The 12,732-nt window shown below is 55.5% G+C and overlaps 2 protein-coding genes across 2 annotated transcripts; one reads left to right on the top strand and one right to left on the bottom strand.

The window, feature by feature from the left end:
* Positions 1 to 571: 571 nt before the first annotated feature.
* On the bottom strand, positions 572 to 1,366 carry MRS44_012604 (uncharacterized protein; the record flags this gene model as incomplete). Its single annotated transcript, XM_046273806.2, has 1 exon — positions 572 to 1,366. The coding sequence occupies one exon, from the start codon at positions 1,364 to 1,366 to the stop codon at positions 572 to 574; it is 795 nt and encodes a 264-aa protein (XP_046132942.2).
* A 6,130-nt stretch (positions 1,367 to 7,496) lies between these two features.
* MRS44_012603 (uncharacterized protein) lies at positions 7,497 to 10,704 on the top strand (the record flags this gene model as incomplete). The annotated part of the gene is made up of 4 exons (XM_065618855.1): positions 7,497 to 7,736; positions 7,841 to 8,234; positions 8,471 to 8,982; positions 9,049 to 10,704. The coding sequence occupies 4 exons, from the start codon at positions 7,497 to 7,499 to the stop codon at positions 10,702 to 10,704; spliced, it is 2,802 nt and encodes a 933-aa protein (XP_065474927.1).
* Positions 10,705 to 12,732: the final 2,028 nt, after the last annotated feature.

Below are 12,732 nucleotides of genomic sequence, written 5' to 3'. Positions count from 1 at the left end.
TGTCGGGCGTGCCTTGTTTGTGACTGATAAGTTGTTGAAACTCGTCTTTAGGCTGAGGCTTGAAGATGTTGAGATGTCCCTGGTGACGTGGTGCATGCCGTGCTTGTCGTAGTCGTGATAATTGTTGCTCCAGGGACAGCTGGCAAGCCATGGGTAGATAGATGCATGGTCGTTCTGTAATGCAGTGATCCTCGTGGGCTCATAGTCCAGAGTCATCTGCATACCTACCCTGATGTCGAACCATCTGAAGGTAGGAGAAAGGTAGTGATTGGCATCACCAATCCTGACCAAGGGTTGGCTGCAACAAGCCCTAGCTGGCAAGCTGGTGTTCCGGTATTATCTCAGTATGTGTGTCGTCTTGTTGCCGGTCATGATGGTGTCGCATTTTCGTACTTGTCCATGTTGATCGGTGAGAGGACTTGGTGAGGTGATCCGAGTGACATCTTTAACCTAGGAACAGGTGGTCTCCTACCTTCTTTGACTCGGACGGTGGTGGTAATGATATGAACAAGTACCCACCTTCACTGACTTCAATGAAGGGACTATGTCGACGAGGGTTATGCTGTCTTTCTCATTGTAGTCGTATCAGAGCTAGAGTCCCACGAGCCAGATTGAGGATTTGGGAGGATTGAGTGTGTGACAGGTCCATGGAAGCTTGACCAGTGATGATGGACAGCTGACTGATTAGCGAAGGGATCACGACATGTGAGTATCCCCCTCCGCACATTAATGTCCGGGACAAGACAGGGAAGCTGGCGAGGACGGCGAAGCTGGCGTGATGTCCAGGTTTGGGTGATGATATGGGGATCTCCTTGATAATGGTGGTTTCAAGAGTTTGGCATGTGAGCCCCAAGACTCGGGACTCCCACGCAGGATCGGGGGCCCAAGAACTGAGGATCTCGATCTCAATGGACGGACATCCAGATGGACGCACAAGCACAAGCGAGGGTGGTGGTTGGGGGTCAATGGTTTTTGATTTCTCCCAGGTGGTAGGATGGGCGGGAGTTGGTAGAGGGGCCTTCTCGGTGCGTCGGTAGCCGAGCGGAAGCTCGCCTGGAAGCTCGGGGATGGGGGAGGTCAACGCCGAGCAGGGGTTTCTGTTGGGTGCATCGGGGGCGGCAGCTAGCGAATCTGCGCCAGCATTGGCGCGTGGCTGCGGGAGAGGATGAGACATATTCTGGTCAAGGCAAACGAAGGCTCTGCCATTGGGCGGCGGCGAGGGTGGGTGGAGGATGTTTGAATCGAGCAAGGGTAGTCGAGTTGAATCTCTGCTTGTTGGATGCCGTTTCTTGCACGGCATCTGAGCGGCGGCGACGGCGGCCTTGGGGGTTTGTGATGATGGCTCCCTCGGGCATGGGGTATGCATGGGGTTGGCTCTAGTGGAGCCCGTTCGGGCCCGGGCCCCAGTTTTCGGCGCTCGACGCCGGAGGGCGCGGGAGGGCAAGAGACCGGCAGCAAAGGGATTGGACCGTGACGTTTCTTGGGATGCAGACTGGATGTTGGATGCTGGATGTGTGGATGGGCGCACGGTGGCGTCGAGGCTCGTGGTTGCATTGCTCAAGGTGTCATATCAGCATAGCGCCCTCCTGTCTGTCTATGTCTGTCATGCCCTGTGCCTCCTGTGCCTCCCTTTGGTCTCCATGGCATGCAACCGCGAGACCAGCGACGTTTACGACAAGAGCCGAGTCCTTTGCCGCCAAGTAGGTAAGCATGGAAAACATGACCCTTGAATATCGGCGATTGGGTCGGATTGCGAAAACTGGCCGGACCACCGTTTGAAAATTCCATCATGGATGGATGGACCTGCGCATGACATGACGCCGACTTCGAGATTCCACCTCACGCTTTGGACAGCTCCGCCTGTTCCTGATCTTGGGCTGGGACCCATGAGCCTGCCTGAGAAATCCCCATAGTGGAGATTGACATCGACTCTGGACACGGTTTCATTCACATCTCGATGTTCCGTCCATTCCGGATTGTGGATGTCGAAATTGAAGACAGAAGACCGAATCCCGATTTCCTGAATATTTCCTGAAGCATCATGACATGGCTGAAGTGAACACCAAGTCGAGTACCGGGAAACCCCTGTCCATCCAGGTGCTCCGGCCTTCAATCCCACTGCGTGTACGTAGTATCTGTGCTTTGATATTGGCGTACTTTCATCGCGAATTTGTCCGTTGGTGTGTACGCAGATCGGAGGTGAGCTGCAATGAAAAGAAGCTACGGAACAGTCAATCTCGGAATGGTTCATTTGGAGGCAGAAGTAGGACGTCAGTCTGTTGTGGCACGCCCACTGGCGGGAGATCAGCCACCCCTCCTCCAACTTCCCCAGGGACTTCGCAGCTGCATGGCGGAAGCATCGAGAGCGTCGTACATAGGTAGCACAGAGTCGCGGCTGAGAGTCGCCTGCCGACAGGAAACCGGCATAGATGTCAATCAAAAATTTCCAATTTAGAACACCATGACGGCTTTTGGCGCGCCCAAGAACCATCAGGGAGTTGCAGCAGCAGCAGCCTTGCACGCCTCTGAGGGTCTCTGGAGCTCGCTTAAGCCAGACCGATGCTCACCGACCAAAGCCGGTCCGTCCAGAAAGAAAGAGCTCAATTGTCAGGCCCGGTCACGTCTGGGCTAGTCCTGCATGTTCAAGGCCCTGGCCCGGCACGAGACTGCATGCGAGGCTCGCGATCCACTCGCACCCCATGGAGAAAAAGCAGGAGAGCCTGTATGGAAGGTGAAAAGGCCTCGGGACCCGCTTTATTTGGACTTTGATGTCCATCCGCCCAAGGGGCTCTCACCTTGGCCCAAGCCACGCCCGGGCAGAACCCAGTCGGACGTCAGTATCCGCCCCGCCCAGCCCCCAGCGGCCTTCAGTGGTTTCCGGCGGGCTCGGTATGTGGCCGATGGGGGGCAGATCTCTGGGTTCCAGCATCTCCCAGCATCCCGCAGTGTGTCCCTCAGGGAGAGAGGACCGGAGGCACCGGGGACCCGGCCCCACTGCGGTCTAGGCTCCGCTGAGGCTGGGCTGGCAGCTTGCTGGAGCCGGGTTCGGTGATTGACTTGCATCCAAGCATCGTGTTTGGATCCCTTTCGCGAAGGTTTTCTTGTTTCTCGAGCCGTCTCACCTATGTTAGCTCATTCCTCTTTGGGATGCTCACCTTGCTCGCTCCATCGAGTTTTGAAGCGGTGACGGGGAGAAATACCCACCGAGACCTCCAACGCCCCTCCACATGATCGATCCCCGGCGCGGTGAAGCTGGCCGCCCAGCTAACGGAGGCCTTGGCTTCGATCAGAGCCCGGCCGCGGAATGGGGATTGGGGGGCGGCGATGCGTAGCAACAGACAAAAGGAGAAGGAGGGGTGCGTCACCTTATTATGATGACGGAGGCAATGTGCTGCGCTGAGCTGCACTGCGATGGCGACGCAGTAGGCAAAAATATGCGGCGTGGGTAGAGTGAGATGGATGGATCGTGAAGAGGAGCTGATGTGGGGAAGAGGGAATTTTCGCTTTGCGTGTGTGTGTGTGTCCTTCCATTTCATCAGCCACCGTCAGCCAGGGCAGCCAGCCGGCCGGCCAACATGGAAGGTGCCAAATTTGGAGGCAATGCACGCCGTGCCTGCTTCATCTCGCACATCATGTCCGACTCCCCAGATACACGCAGGCAGCCATCATTGGCTCAAGGTTGATACACCAAATCCTGGCATCCATCAGAGTTTCCAGCCAGCTGTTGCAGTAGGGATTAGATAAGCCAGGGACGAAAAGAGGCATTCTTGGACAGTGAATGTGAAGTAATCCCTGAGCAGAGGCTGGTCCAATCGTCGACAACCAAACGCATTTCAAAGCCCCTTAAGGTTCTGCCCAACCCGGGGCGTCCCGTCGAGACATGCACCGTTGGACAGAACCAGAACAGCGTTGCCTCTTTGCAAAATCTCACGCCCCCCAGACGTTGGGATGGTGTTTACGCCAGTGCTTGTAAGTGGAAATGGGGTCTCGGCGCTGGCGACAGAGATTTCATGGCCTCGTGATTCGCCAGAGTCGAAATGTTGGCCGCCCACCAAGGATTTGTGTCTTTTTTGGCTTCGTTGACGGAGTAGCCGAACATTGCCGACTAATCTCCGCTATTGGTCGAGAATTTAGACGCTCTCTTCGATCTCTCTTGGTGATTGGCCCAGCTCCAAATCCTGCAACCCAAGATTTCCCCTGGCCCGTGAAGGCTGCACCGGACTAATGGACAGGCGCCATGAATCCTCGCATTGCAGCTTTTGCGTCATATCACTTTGACTTTGTGGTTGTTCGCCTTCAAAAATGAAAGAATCATCATCAAGACAGAGCTCCATCCAAGTGGAGAGAAGGGGGACGCTTTGATGAAATCGACCAGGAAAAGGGCAGCCTATGGGAGCAATATTAGCTCTCAGAGCGGGACCTGGGAGGAACTTGGCATGGACCACGGCACTCCGCCCGCGAACCGTGAGAACCCATGTCACTGCGTGGTATCCACCTCCGCATCCACAGAAGACCGGCGTGTCGTGGACGAGATGTCGACATTGACTTGACGTCTTCCAATGCCGATGGAACGACTGACTTTGACAGGGGCTGCAGGGACGGTGCAAGAATGAAACGGCATTGGGCACCACACCGCACCGCACCGTAACGGTAGCGCGGAATGAGATGAATGACGAGAAAAGGAAAGAATATTGCTGCAAAACGCTGCGTGTATTGTCCCCACAGCCCGCAGTCCTGCGTTTGCGGCGCCTCGTGATGCGCCAACCTTTCCGGCACGCCCCCTAGCTCAACGGGGCTGCTGACTCGATTCAGGTCTCCAAGCCGGGTCGGTGATTGGCCGCTCCACACTACAATGACAAACTGTGGGGGGAAGGCCTGCGAAGAAAAGCCACCCTGGCCACGGAGCCCGCAACCAGGATCGGAGACGAATCGAGCTGGGACGGAAGCTGGGGACGGCAGGTCTTTGCGTCCTTGAGGCAGAGGCCCGGGCCCGTTCATGACATCCATCTCGCCATCGCTGACAAGCGAGTGAGATCTGTCAAGATTCAAAGCCGCTGGTTAGACTGGCTCATGAAGCTTTGGGTGACTGTGGGGAGGGGAGGCCCTCCAGGCCAGGTGAATGAGGATCATCATGAAGATGAGGGACGGCGAGTCTTTTTTAGCGAGTGGGTACCTCCCTGGACATCGGGGTAATGTTTGGAGAAGGGCAGGCTCCAAACACGACCAAAGAGGACATGTCTTGCCTTTCCTCTTTGACAGCGTAACGCACGCAGACTGTCATGTCCCTCTAGGTCAAAGTTGATTTATGACAGGGTCCGTACGATGTCGTCGGGGTCTAGCGCGGGCACCGTAACAACCGCTTGCCTCTTTGCTTGTCACGTCTCTGATGCCACGAGGGCGGCGTGATGTGGATTGCGGGCGCCGTTATGCCCGTCTTGTCGTGCTGGAAATTGTTAGATTTTGGAGCGTGGTGGCGTGTACATCGCCGCACAAGTCAACACATGGCAACCCCGGATCCCCAGAGTTTGGTCTGATTCTTCAATGCCCGGACCCTTGGACCTGGTGTCGTCGTGCCGTGTCGTACGTCGTGTCAACGTCGATATCGTGCGGGATCGCACATTGTGTGTGTGTCCGTGTGCCAATGGCCCTGATGCTCGCGTGGAGCCGGGACCAGCGTGAGGAGGGGGAGGCGTTGTTGACGACACCAAGCCCCAATGCCCCGGATATTCCAGGATCAGGCAATCAGTTGTTGCAGGGCTCGAGCTTGGCCTTGAGATGGCCTTGAGAGACGACAGCCTCGAGTCTGTCCAACCAGGTGGCAGCTAGAGATTTCCCCGGCCGTGTCCGCCCATACCCGGAAGGATTGAAACGCCCACCCCAGACCAAGATGACCCAAGAAAGTGAACTGCATCTGGCCCAGCCGCCAAGAGCTGGTCGAGAAGCCTGGGCAAGGACGTGGTGGCTGCTGGAGTAAGATAAAGAGAGGGGGAGAGGCGTGATGGGTGGCAGGACAAGGATTTATCCGGGGTCGCCCACAAGGGTTCTATCTCAAGTCTCGAATCAACAGATCCATTGTCGTGAAGGAGCAAAAAGCACACAAGTCTTGGGGTCGGCTTCCAAGAGGGATTAGTGAGTCTCATCAAGGTCAAGGTGTGGTGGAGAGTCTGAGGAGTTGAATGAAATAAAATGCCTGGAAGTCAGGCACCTCACCTCGCGTAGGCAGGTACGTAACCCCACCATTCCTCCGCTCCTGCCTCAGTCTCTTTCTGTCTGTCTGTCTGGGCTGAACCTGAAGGAAAAAGGAAAACCATCTCCAGAATACGACGTCGTCAATGGTTGACATTTGCCTCTGCCTCCCCAGAGTCGGCTTGGCATTACTGGTGGTAATCACTCATGGCGCTCGTCAACGTCTGCGTCTCAACTGCCACTGTGAGCACCGCCGCACCATCCCTCCCCCCTCGACGCAATCCCCACAACCAAGACGCACGCAGACGCACGCGCACGCACCCCGATGCCACGGTGCCACCTCCAGACTTGTCTTCCTGGCAAGGCCCTTTACCGTAATCGGAGAAGACCCGCCCTCGCCCAGGAAAAGCGCTCTCCATCATCCGGGTTCCTTGTGTGGAGTGGTAATGGGTCCCCGGCACTACGTCCACCCTCTTTGCGCCTTGTTCTGCCTTTCTTTGGTCTCCCAGACGCCATCCGCACCCTACCATGGACCCTCAACGCCTCCCACACGCCCTCCTCCACTGGGCTTGGCCCTGCTTTGGCTCTCATCGACCAAACTTCTTCTGCCCCCTTTCGTGAGTAACGAGCCCTCAGCCAGTCTAGCGACCAGAATATAATAACCATCCACCCCCCCACCTGCCGCCCCCGGATTTCCGTTCCCTTGGCTTCGAACTCCTCATTGTGTGTTCGTTCCTCTCCAACTGTCACGAACTTGCACTCTTCTTCGACGGGGACTTGGGCGTTTGCTCCAACCAAATCCCAAGGATCGTGGTCGACCGCTGAGCCTCATCCTGTCCCTGTCCAGCAGCTTGCAGCCTCGCCCTCATCGCCTCTTTGAGTCTCACTCTTACTCTCCACTCTTGACCTGAACAACAGCACGACAAAGGCACTGCCTCTCACGACGATAACCAGCGCAATTTGAATCACGACGACAGTCACGAATATCTGCTTGACGATTTGATCTTTTCAATCTCCACTCTCCACTCTACCGCTCTAATCTTTCACCGTCCGCTTCGCCGGATGCTTCAATGATCAACAAGTTCGACGTGTACCATCTGCTTTCAGGTCTCCCCTGAGTTTGTCTACTCGGCCCTATTCAACCAAGGCATCTAGCATAACAGAGCTGTGTCTTTACATTCCACACATCGTTCACCCTTCAAGAACGACTCGACCTCGACGACAGGCCTCTTGACCCATTCGCTTATTGTGTGGTCAATCTCACACACCGATCTCACCTCATCCCATTGGCAACACCAACTCACATCATCATGACTACGGAAACACCAGAAGGCTCGGCTGCTCCGCCCTCGCCGGCGTCGACATCAGCAAAGACTGTCACCGATAAGACCAACAAGAAGCGAGCCTCGCCATCCGGCGACTCGGAACAGCCCACAAAGGTCACCAAGCGACGAGCTGCTCGTGCCTGCGTATCCTGCCGTGCCCGAAAGGTCCGCTGCGACGTGGTCGAAGGAGCCCCTTGTGGAAACTGTCGCTGGGATAATGTCGAGGTGAGTGAGATTCCGGAATCTCTGGACCATCGAGGGCCTTGACCCGCCCTCATCTCCCAGCAGTGACTGACTCTTGAGCAGTGCGTTGTACAAGAGAGCCGCAGACGAAAGTGAGTGGATTCCCAATCCCTTCCGGCCATGGTTTTCCGATCGGCTCCATCCCGGACCTCGCTGCCGGCTTCCGGTTTACTGGAGCGGCAGCGTCGGATGGCGTCATGCAATGCGGCACTTTGGAGGAGGTGGAATTTGCAACCATCCAGCCATTGATTGCTAACGGGTCCTGCAGGAAGAATCTTCTTACCGCCAGCACCGCGGGCCAGCCCGTCTCCACCGAAGCCCAATTGCGCTGCAAGACCGCAGCCAGCAATCCCATGGGCATGAGCACAGCCGATCTTCGGCGTCCCAGCAGCGGCTCTGCAATCTCGACGAGCAGCATTGACGGGCCCAGCAGCTTCCTGAGCAATTCCGGACTTGACAACCATGTCCCTCACATGATCTGTAAGTTTTGAACGCCTCCCAACCTCAAGAACCCTGGTTTTTGTGCGCACGCACTGGCCTGGGGTCTCTGATTGGCTGCCCGCAAAATTTTGGAGAAGCCTCCGATCTCCGCATTTTCAGCCGCCCCTGGCCCGCTTTTCTCCTGCACCCCGCCCCGCCTAACTCTTGATCACATGAAATCTTGGACGTGCTATTGTCCGGTTTTGTCGACGCCCTGGCTGACCACGCGACCTTAGACCAACGATCTGGGTACCGCCACGACCCTGTTCTGCTAAACAAGCTGCATTCCAATGATGGCAACCCTCAGCGTCCCGTGTGGTCCAATAACCTCATGACAACCCCTTCCGTCTTTGACAGTCTGCGCACTTCTCAGTTCATCAGCTCGCTTGAGGAGCAGGATTCGACCACCCAGCTCCCTGCTTTTCTACGCCCCCTACCAACCAAGATTGCCGCCGAGGATGTCAAGTATCTTCAGATCAAGGGCGCCCTGTCTGTGCCCACCCTGCCGCTTCAGAATGCCCTCCTGCAGGCCTACGTCGAATACGTCCACCCGTATATGCCGCTCATGGACCTGAACAACTTTCTCGGCATCATCAACACACGTGACGGTCAGAATGGCCAGACCAGTCTTTTCCTCTACCAAGCGGTCATGTTTGCCGCCTCTGCTTTCGTTGATATGAAGTATCTTCGTGAGGGTGGTTACACTACACGGAAGGCTGCCCGCAAGTCCTTTTTCCAGAAGACCAGGGTGAGTGACAAACCACGCGGGATTGAAAACTTTGATTTGAATGGACTGGAGCTCATTTGCCAATAGCTTCTCTACGATTTTGATTACGAGTCAGACCGCCTTGTTCTCGTCCAGGCACTGCTCCTGATGACGTATTGGTACGAGACCCCTGATGATCAGAAAGACACTTGGCACTGGATGGGTGTGGCTATCTCGCTGGCTCACACCATTGGCCTCCACCGTAACCCTGGATCGACGAGCATGGCCCCGGCCAAGCAGAAGCTGTGGAAGCGAATCTGGTGGTCGTGCTTCATGCGAGACCGCCTTATTGCCCTGGGCATGCGACGACCCACTCGAATCAAGGACGAGGACTTTGACGTCCCCATGCTCGAGGAGAGCGATTTTGAAATCGAGATCCTAGCCGAGGACAACACCGTCATCCCCGCTAGCTGCACGTTGGTCCGCAATCTGGACATGCAGCGAGAACTGGCCATCATGTGTATCTCCAAGGCCCAGCTCTGCGTGTGCATCAGCCACATGCTCAAGGCACAGTACTCGGTTTTGATCCGGGACAAGATGAAGCCCGAGAACACGACCAATAGTACCATGATGCTGTTTCCTAACAAGCAGCTAGATAACGTCGAGGGCGTTACCGAGGTCGACCACGAGCTTATGGCATGGGCAGAGTCCCTGCCAACATGCTGCCAGTACCGTACTCTGACTCCTTTGGATGTCAAGGATGGACGATCTACCATTGCCGTGCAGCGCACGCTGCTCCACATGGTTTACTACACGACTATTTCGGCCCTGCATCGACCTCAGTTTCTGCCGTCGTCGCCTCTGCAGGCCCCCACGACATCACGCCAGGTCCAGGACATGTCACGACTGCGAGTGCGTGATGCCGCCATGCACATTACTCGAATGGCCACGGAACTTCACCAGTGCCGCTTGGAGCGATTCCTGCCCACGACCGGTGTTACCGTTATTCTCCCGGCCATGATTATTCATCTGCTCGAGATGAAGAACCCCGCACCACAGGCTCGCGAGCGCGCCACTCGAGGTTTCCGTCAATGCATGAGAGTGATGGAAAAGCTTCGAGAAGTGTACGCGGCTGCCGATTACGCAACGGGCTTCCTTGATGCTGCTCTACGCAAGGCCGCTATCGATATTAATGCTAGTGTCGGCCCCTCAACGTTGGCTATGATGAAGCGAGTGCCGGTCGAATTCAGCGCTCAGACGCCACCGCCCGAGAACGCGCCTTACATGACCGCCGCCGAGTCTCTCTTTAATGAGAAGCCGAAGGAGCCTCGACCACAGCCGACCCCGACCATGATGCCACCCAACACGGTCAATGCTGCAGCCTTGGAGCTCTCTACGAACTCGCCGCCCCAGACTGAACTGGAGGAGTCCCCTGCTGGCCTGACGCCCAGCGTCAGCGCCGCATCGGAGGAAATTCAGTTGGATGTCGGAAACATGGATCTTGATTTCATGCAGGGTCACGACGAGTTTGACTGGAACGCCGTGGCCGGGACTGACTTTGATGTTGATCAATGGCTTCAGTTCCCTCCTGAGGGTGTCACCAACCAGGATGACAACCTGATTGCTGGCGTGCTTGGACGAGGAGTCGAGGAGCCTACCATGTCGGCTGAGCAAGCTCTGAACTGGGCTATCAACGCTGAGGCTGATGCCACAGCCAGGCAGCCAGATGGCCGCGTCCAGGGCGAAGTTCCTGCCCAGGCGTAAACATGATTCTGGCAACTATTTGTTTCTTGTTTGACCCATTTTTGAAGATGATTTATGGATGGAGTCTGGCATTTTGTTTCTTATTGTGTTACCTGGTGTACATGTCTGCATTAGAGCCGGCGATATTGGAACTCGGGGCGTTGAGCGCGGGCTCTGGCTCCAGGTGGCGCAACTGTTTGGGTATGGGACGGCGGATTTATTTGGGTGGGATTTGTTTGGGTTGGTTCCTGGGCATCAAAAAGCAACGCTTGGCATGACGGTTGATGAAGGGAATTCACATTCGGAGTTTGAAGGATCTAAGCAAAGAGGACGAAGAGAAGGAAGAGGGCGCACCTGGTTTGAGAGGAATCATGACCCATATCTCTTGGCGCCCTCGACTCTCGCCATTTACACAAACAGCCAATCTACACAGTACATATTAGCTAGTGAATAAACAAGAGTCAAGATCCATTCGAGATGAGTATCTAATCTGGGATGTGACGTGAGTCTGGTCCATCGAACGAGTCACAACAGAGTCCAACAGACAACCATGGGGCGGCATGGGGTGATTCGATCTGAACTGAACCGGGGTGAGCAGTTTGTGAGCTGATGATCCGAAGCGGGTCGCATCTCGCCTCGTGGCAATCGACGATTCAAACGAGGTATGAGAGCTTTGAGCCACCATCCAGGCTAGACAGGGTTAGGAATGGGAATCGTGACGGTGAAAGTCATCTTGTCAAGTCATGATGGTGAAGGGATGAGAATGACTGAGGTGGATGAAGTTACGTCGGAACGCACGTGTCGTGGGCGTTGAGCAAAGGTTTGAATTAATTAGGCTGGATCGTATTCTTATTCTCCAGTGACCCAGGGGACTACGGTTAAACTGCCTGGTGTCTTTATCTTTACCTTTGTGGACATTGAGAGATGGAGGAGGACGATGTCGAGACAACCACGACCCGCAGCCAACCAGATGGCACGACCGCGTCACCCTGTCTTTCAGCCACAGTCCATGGGCATGCTCCTAGCAGTGGCGTTTGTCTGTCTCTCGTGTTCAGCTGGGGAGGCCATGCCTCACAGGGGGACCAGTGGGGGACTATCGGGCTCCGGTAGCGGCAGGGATGGGATGTTCCTTGTGGGAAACAACACGGGATGAGGCTTGAAGCGGACAGGACGGTGAGCCTACAGCGGTGGCTATGATCACGGGAGGCAAAGGACCAAAAGAAATTATGAGCCGGGGTGTGGTGAGAAAAGGAAGCATGAAGAGAAGAACGGATAGTGGCGGGTTTTGCATGGTTTGTTGACATGGTCATGATGACTGGCAGACAGGGGGAACGCTGCAAGCGGCGATGTCATGAAGGACGGGAGAGACAAAGGCTCCGGATGCAGAGGGGACAGGTGATGAAGAGATGAGGTTGTTTCTGATTGCTGTTGCCCCTTTTTCTTTGTCTTGGGTGTTGTTGACGTTGGGTTGCCCCTCAGTCTCATATGCATCTGCAGACGGGACAAGTTTGTTGAAGACCTCAACCAGGAGGTGACTCTGTGAAGAGAGATTGAATCATTTTAGCCGTCAATGAAAAAGAGGCAGGTGCATCGTTACATTGCTTCCGACAGGTGGACATGGATAAGGAAGAAAAAAAAAAAAAAAACAATGATGAGATCTAATTCGAAGCCCCTTGCCCGGTCGTACAGGGCAATCAAGCCAATATTCGCTTCGGGGGGCCGATCGCGGTTGATGGACCGTCGTCATGGGCAAGGGCCCAGGTGAACTGCTCAGGGATTTAGGCAGCGCTTGTACGGATACGGAGAATGAGAAGAAGAATACGGAACCTGAGTCGTCGAGGGACCTGGGCTGAATTGTCTTGGTTACCCAGGTGTAGAAGGTTGTTAGGCTGGCAGGTTGGCAGGTCGGATTACGGGGCGAGGGTCCTCTCGATTATCTCGAAAGAGACGTAGCTAGAGTCAGTTCCCCTTTCTCATCCCATCTTCCCCTCCTCCTCCATCCTTACAACCTACAACATTCTCTCTTACCTGTCGCCTCGTCCACCACGA

Source organism: Fusarium solani, assembly GCF_023522795.1.
Source record: "Fusarium solani strain SB1 chromosome Unknown bctg00000008, whole genome shotgun sequence".
Lineage (NCBI taxonomy): Eukaryota > Fungi > Ascomycota > Sordariomycetes > Hypocreales > Nectriaceae > Fusarium > Fusarium solani.
This window is presented reverse-complemented; position numbering and strand designations above follow the sequence as displayed.